Source organism: Ylistrum balloti, unplaced genomic scaffold, assembly GCF_031769215.1.
Source record: "Ylistrum balloti isolate Yb309-2 unplaced genomic scaffold, AGI_CSIRO_Ybal_v1 Utg370930, whole genome shotgun sequence".
NCBI classification, from domain to species: Eukaryota; Metazoa; Mollusca; class Bivalvia; order Pectinida; family Pectinidae; genus Ylistrum; species Ylistrum balloti.
Genome location: NW_026782526.1, coordinates 212,000 through 220,335, shown reverse-complemented (window position 1 = coordinate 220,335; position 8,336 = coordinate 212,000). Strand labels below are relative to the sequence as shown.

Here is an 8,336-nt window from a genome sequence, read left to right as displayed (position 1 = left end):
GATTATCTAGACATAATCACACACATACCGCTAACACACTCAGGTAAACTGTAGTATAACATGATTATCTACATATAATCGCACACGTACCGCTAACACACTCAGGTAAACTTTAGTATAACATAATTATCTACACATAATCACACACATACCGCTAACACACGTACCATGATTGTCTACAACACACACATCACACCCAGGTAAACTATTAGTATCTAACATAATCACACACATGATTATCTAGACATAATCACACACATACCGCTAACACACTCAGGTACACTGTAGTATAACATGATTATCTAGACATAATCACACACATACCGCTAACACAGTCAGGTAAACTTTAGTATAACATGATTAATCACACACATAATCACACACTGTACCATGATTATCTACACATAACACACACGTCAACACACTCAGGTAAACTGTAGTATATGATTATCACATATAATCACACACGTATCTACAATAATCACACACATACCATAATTATCTAACACACACACATCTGGTAACACACTTTAGTATAACATGATTATCTACACACATGTATCACACACTGTACATGATTATCTACACACACACGTATCACTCAGGTAAACTGTAGTATAACATGATTATCTACACATAATCACACACATACATCGCTGTACACACACACTCAGGTAAACTGTAGTAGAACATAATTATCTACACATAATCACACACATACTGCTAACACACTCAGGTAAACTGTAGTATAACATGATTATCTACACATAATCACACACATACTGCTAACACACCCAGGTTAACTATAGTATAACATGATTATCTACACATAATCACACACATACCGCTAACACACCCAGGTTAACTATAGTATAACATGATTATCTACACATAATCACACACATACCGCTAACACACCCAGGTTAACTGTAGTATAACATGATTATCTACACATAATCACACACATACCGCTAACACACTCAGGTAAACTGTAGTATAAAATGATTATCTACACATAATCACACACGTACCGCTAACACACTCAGGTAAACTGTAGTATAACATGATTATCTACACATAATCGCACACATACCGCTAACACACTCAGGTAAACTGTAGTATAACATGATTATTTCTACAGCTTGCTTATTCACATATACTTAATTGCTGACTATCGTGTTTTCCATTCTTTTAACTTATTTCTATATTTGCTGGACACGGAGAATTCACCACAATTTTATTATATATATACTTATTTAATGTCATACTTGTTGGCATTACTTATGATGTTTATGACACGATCCTGACAACTTTTGCTTTTGACGAGCTTAAAAGAAAGAGGTTAAAAGAACCGTGACGTATTTTCGTATCTCAAATGAACGAATGTAAGATTCTGTGTATCTTAAATACAAAACTGAATCGGCGATTTACCTACTCCATATCTACAGGATTGGTGACGTCACACGGTAGTTGGCGTCAAGAAGTTATGTCACATCGAAACAATGGCAACTTTCAGTCAAGGACTGCTCCCCTATTGTAATAACACACGTGGACGTAACAAAAATGTGCGTAATGAGTCTAATTTCACTGATACTGTGTATTATTCTGTGATATATATACATTTTCTTCTTTTTTCCTCAACACCTCGATCTAAACTACAAACGTGTTCCTCGAGTATCACTGATGAAGAGTTGGTTTTCTTAGTTAACATCGACATGTCAACGTGTCTCCTATAACATAGATATATTTATATAACGACTTTGTTAGATGTACCTCTGCACTGTTCAATGCTTAATATATAGATTTGAATATTAATTTCGTCACACAAGTTTAGGTGTGTCGTCGTCACTTATTGCGAATGATGTCCTCGTAAGCTGGGGGCGGAGCTTCGTAAGGGGGCGGAGACATTTGGATCCAAATGGGTGGTGGTTGAATCAGATCCGATGGTTCACCTCGTCCGTCTATGGTTAATGAATTATAAGCTGAAATAATGAAGTAATTTTTATATAACAGTTTATAAATTATTTTGTTGTTAGTAAAATTAATAAAAGACACAATTTATATCCGATAGAAGTAGTGTACATGTACATAAAACGGTACCAAAGTCCACAGAATATATTGACGTTCAACCTTGTATAATGAGAACATCAGCCTGGCCGTTTTGGAGAAGACAGACTGATACATCATACCATTACTACAATACATTACATCATAACGATAACAGGCTGAGTCTTCAAAATGTTGACCATTTAGAAGCAGATACCCAATTTTCAGTAAATCCCTGAAAACAAAACGTCAAAGACACAGTGTGTAGCCCGTTTAGGGAGTGTTCACGCATGAACGACGTTCAACCATTATGGAAACTACTATATTACACTTAAAGTAAAGACTTACGTGGGGGCTGCTCTGTATCTGATTGGTTTGCCATGCCACGATTTCCTCGGCCATGGGTCGCACATGACGTCTGGCCACGTGTTTGTTCCCCGTTTCCGGTAATGGCACAACCCAGAAGGATGCAACATGGAGAATGAGAGCAACAGTCCCCTCGTGGTATTCCATTGGATGATGGAGATTCTGGTTCAGAAGGAACACACCCATTTGATTCCATGCGATCAACACAAGGGCGAAAAGTATCGAATTTTCCGAAGAGTTTCCGCAAACACATACAGGGATTCTTGCTGCGAGCGCCAAACACGAAACAAGAAAAACCCACAAACAGGAGACTGGCTAGACCACCTACAAGTACTTCCATCATCGAACTCGACCTCTGACCTGTAAACAAATTCAATATATTATTAATCATTGTTCTATATTACATGAAAACTTATAATGACTAACACTAATCGCGGCAGTTCTTCAATATAAAAAAATTACAAATGGAAATTTACAAAAACCTTGTGCTATACAGATGTTCATATCTAATATTCCATTTGCAATATGTTGATATAGATACTGTTATCACAGCAGGACTATTTCAATCAGCCCAATTATTTCATCTTTCTCATCTAACATATCAAATCTGTTTTTCTTCATTTCTCATTCTAATCAAAATACTTTTTCATATTCCAGAGTGTGTTTTACTTTCATTTCTCTTTCTGATCAATTCTATTTATCAGCATATCAAATCTAACTACATCATATCGCTAAATCCCATGTAACCACACTATATATCGAACACCTCCCTTCTGTCTCTACCATATAACAATATTATATGTAAGTATTTATATTCCGAAGTAAAAGAGAAGATATATATTTCTTCTAAATGTATCATTTCTCTCTATGTGTTATATAAACATATCTCTTCTCTCTATGTGTTATATCAACATATCTCATCTCTCTATGTGTTATATCAACATGTCTCTTCTCTCTTTGTGTTATATCACCATATCTCGTCTCTCTATGTGTTATATCAACATGTCTCTTCTCTCTTTGTGTTATATCACCATATCTCGTCTCTCCCTGTCTCGTCTCTGTATGTGTTATATCAACCTATCTCTTCTCTCTATGTGTTATATAAACATATCTCGTCTCTCTATATGTTATATCAACATATCTCTTCTCTCTATATGTTATATCAACATATCACTTCTCTCTATGTGTTATATCAACGTATCTCGTCTCGCTATGTGTTATATAAACATATCTCGGCTCTCTATGTGTTATATAAACATATCTCGTCTCGCTTTATGTTATATAAACATATCTCGTCTCTCTATATATTATATCATCTTATCTTCTCTCTATGTGTTATATCAACATATCTCTTCTCTCTTTATGTTATATCAACATATCTCTTCTTTCTATGTGTTATATCAACATGTCTCTTCTCTCTATGTGTTATATCACCATATCTCGTCTCTCTCTGTGTTATATCAACATGTCTCTTCTCTCTATGTGTTATATAAACATATCTCTTCTATCGATGTGTTATATAAGCATATCTCGGCTCTCTATGTGTTATCTCAATATATCTCGTCTCTCTATATATTATATCATCATATCTCGTCTCTCTCTGTGTTATATTAACATGTCTCTTCTCTCTATATGTTATACCAACATATCACTTCTCGATATATGTTATACCAACATATCTCGTCTCTCTATGTGTTATATCAACATATGCGTTTCTATATGCTATATCACCTTCTCTCTATGTGTTATACCAACATATCTAGCTCTCTTTCATATATTTTATCTCGATATGTTATATCAAAATCTTCTCTCTTGTGTTATATCAACATATCCAGCTCTCTATATGTTATATCAATTTCTTTATTTTTATTTTGGATGTCTCTATATGTTATATCAACATATCTCGTCTCTCTATATGTTATATCATCATATCTTCTCTCTATGTGTTATATCAACATATCTCGTCTCTCTATATGTTATATCAACATATCTCGTCTCTCTATATGTTATATCATCATATCTTCTCTCTATGTGTTATACCAACATATCTCGTCTCTCTATATGTTATATCAACATATCTCGTCTCTCTATATGTTATATCAAACCATATGTGTTATACCAGGATATCTCGTCTCTATATGTTATATTAAAACTCAATGACAAAGGATATCAACATATCCCTCTCTATATGTTATATCAGATTATGCAGTGTTATATTAACACTATTTCTCTATATCAAAATATCTCATATATGTTATATCAACATATCTCGTCTCTCTATGTGTTATATCAACATATCTTTCTATTGTGTTATATAAAATATCTCCCTCTCTAGTGTTATCACTAATATATCTCAATTTATAAAATATCTGCTCTCTCTTTGTGTTATATAAACATGCTCATGTGTTATATAAACATATCTGTCTCTCTATATGTTATATCATCATATCTTCTCTCTATGTGTTATACCAACATATCTCGTCTCTCTATATGTTATATTAACATATCTCGTCTCTCTATGTGTTATATCACCATATCTCGTCTCTCTATATGTTATATCAACATATCTCGTCTCTCTATATGTTATATCAACATATCTCTTCTTTCTATATGTTCATCAGTTACTACTTTAACTTTATAACACAAATCCAGTACCGGATTTCATCTTCAATTAAAGCATATCTTTATATTCTACATCAGATTCATTTCTGGTGATGATATTTTATTTATCACTAGAGCTAATATTAAGCACATCTAGTGCAAGCGAAGTCATCGTCAGACCTCCAAATCCTGAATCAACTGTGTCTGCAAATCCAACCGGTGCCCTTCAGTATTTGCATTCCTATTCACGGTGGTTCATTCACAATAAACACAAACGTCTATGAACGTCCCAGACCAAGGGCGCTGTCCTCTGATTCTGACAGTGATTGATTTTGAAGTTTCCGGCGGGAACCAGATGACACCACTGTATGTGTCTGTATAAAAGCGCGCCTAATATAGTCCGCGATTTTCTACTATTATTTAGACAGTTCAAGTTTATAAGACAACTAATCGTCATTGTGTTATTATATGTAAACTTTAAAATTGTGAAAATAATAAAGAAATTAATTATTTATCACCATATATATTTTTGAATATTAATTGAAGCCTTTTCACTCCGAGTGATATCTCTACGCCATATTTGCATATGTCAGCAAATTGTTTACATACGATACATGCATTGGTCTTCGCCTACCGCCTGTGATCTCGAAATAAGAATGGTAGAAACAGATTACACAACGAGTGGTTGTTGGATACGGCGTTTACTGACTGAGTTACTCTGGTTAGTTATTTTTTAAAAGTTACAAAAGACACTTCGAAAGCTCGTGTCTTTTGTAACTTTTAAAAAATAACTTACTTGAGTCTGGTCTTGGATATACTGAACGACTCGTCTGGTCCAACTGAACTTGACTCGTTGTGTAATCTCTATATCTCTTCTCGCTATATGTTCATCACTTAATACTTTAATCAAATAAAACAGTTATAACACATTAATCAATCTATTTGTATTAATCGGTCTATTTCATCTTTCTCATCTAACATATCTACTCTGTTTTTCTTCATTTCTCTTTCTAATTAAAGTATCATATTTCTTTATATTCCATACATCAGACGTTCATTTCTTTTTGTGATGATATTTTATTTATCAACATATCACTTCTAACTATATTGGTCAATCCCATCTAACTACACTTTATATCGAAACTCCCTTCTATCCGACCTAAGCAAAGGATATATTTCGTACTCACTGTCTATCGGATCATCTAAGCGTTGGATTATTGAAAACATTGTTGAAAATTTCCTGCATGAAGCTCATAGAGAAATAACATGTGGCAAATTACTACACTGAAAATATCTACAGCTGTCGCTGTTGATGGCACGAATCCCCTTGAAATGTCTGAAGTGTTAGCTCCACATTCAAGACGTTTGGCTGGGGACTGAGTTTGGTCTCTTATTAGGTCACTTGTGTTGCAATGTTTTTTTCCAAGAATTTGACTCTGTCTGGTCTTAGATATGACTGACTGAGTTACTTGACTCTGTCTGGTCTTAGATATGACTGAGTTACTTGGCTCTGTCTGACCTTGGATATGACTGAGTTATTTGACTCTGTCTGGTCTTGGATATGGCTGAGTTACTTGACTCTGTCTGACCTATGATATGACTGAATTACTTACTTGACTCTGTCTGGTCTTGGATATGACTGAGTTACTTGACTCTGTCTGGTCTTGGATATGACTGAGTTACTTGACTCTGTCTGGTCTTGGATATGACTGAGTTACTTGACTCTGTCTGGTCTTGGATATGACTGAGTTACTTGACTCTGTCTGGTCCTTGGATATGACTGAGTAACTTACTTGGTTTTTGTCTGGCCTTGGCTCTGATGTCTATTGAAACTTGAGACAACGACGTCTGTTTTGCCGTGAAGTGAAGATAGAAGTATCGAGTAGAGTTAACACAGTACAGGACGGGTGGCGCTGTACATGAGTAATTCTGAATGAAAGAAACACAACATCCATCGATGTAACGACTTTAAATAAAGCTTCTAACAAGGAATAAATCTGCACTACGCTGAACTGTTTCGTCATTTCAGTACTCTCCAGTTTGAATACATTGTTTAAACCTAGAAAACGTTCAGAAATCCGAAATCGGCATGACCTAATATAAACAACAGGAAGTATACTTATATCGTACTTACAAATTGAGTAAAGGAAAACGGTTTAAACTACGATATCTTATAAATGCCTAGTGGGCAGATGTTTTAGTGTTTCAACATAGGAATAAACAAAGACAGAAAACTGATAAATAAACAAGTAAAAAGAAAATTTTACAGCATAAAGAATTGGTAAGCTACTTATCAAGCGCAATGATATTATGAACTTACTTTGTTCGGTTGTGTTGAAAGGCCGTGGTAGTATTGCATGCTAAAGCCGCAGTCTGTGACGTCATACTTTAGGGCGGAAACACAGATTTGGTAGTAATTGACGTTCGGTACTCGAAAGCCAAGTCGACAGAGTTTAGGAAGATTTCTCCCATCCCACAATATGGAGTATGCCGTTGATATACTGATGTCATATACAGCAAACTGACAGGTAGTGTTATCCAGAGAAAGGATTCGACTATCAGCTCCTGTAAAATTGTTTCAAAACTGTTTCTCGAACTACACACTGCTTCAAGTCATTGAGAAATTATTGTATGCCGATATGGAATGTAAATATCTTTTTTTGTGTGTGTCTGTAAGTTGAAGAATTTATTCATTTACATTTATAATTCCAGACACGTGCTGCATTCCCTTTTCATTCGGTATTGCCTCCGTTTGTGTTGTATTAATTCTATCTCATTGATTTGGACGATTCGGACACTAATAGACTCGTACCAAATTATCTTTTGATTGATGACGTAATTAAACACACTAGAGTTTCGGCTCTTGTTCATAACATTTTGTATAAAACAAAATATCTTACCTTCAGTGGCGTCAGACCACTGTATCAGTACCAATGTTAACATCACAATACATGTTTTCAGAACACCAATTTCCTGGCCAGCAGTACTTCTCGCTGCTCCATGTCTCGCAGTGCCCAAGCTCATGTCTGTAACAAACTATTCAATCATATACTAGTTTGTGTAAAATAGCCAGTGAGTGCACATTAATTCAGTCCTGTTTTAAGACAGGCTTGATAGATCACCGTTAATGTAGCCTAGGATATAAAACCACATGTTACCGGGACATGTATTCCTCCCTGAAACAATCACGGCTGTTTACTGGTGTTATACTGACAATATACGTAAACAGCGCTGAAAATCTAACATCAATATTTCGATCAATATTTCACCTATTTGTATTCATTTTAGACGTATGATGTTTCATTACAAATTATTAATGATCT

General features: G+C 34.9%; 1 protein-coding gene across 1 annotated transcript; it reads right to left on the bottom strand.

The window, feature by feature from the left end:
• Nucleotides 1-1,845: 1,845 nt before the first annotated feature.
• On the bottom strand, nucleotides 1,846-8,037 carry LOC132559543 (uncharacterized). The gene is made up of 5 exons (XM_060224171.1): nucleotides 7,914-8,037; nucleotides 7,334-7,578; nucleotides 6,807-6,942; nucleotides 2,395-2,772; nucleotides 1,846-1,982 (listed from the first exon to the last, which is right to left on the bottom strand). The coding sequence occupies exons 1-5, from the start codon at nucleotides 8,035-8,037 to the stop codon at nucleotides 1,846-1,848; spliced, it is 1,020 nt and encodes a 339-aa protein (XP_060080154.1).
• Nucleotides 8,038-8,336: the final 299 nt, after the last annotated feature.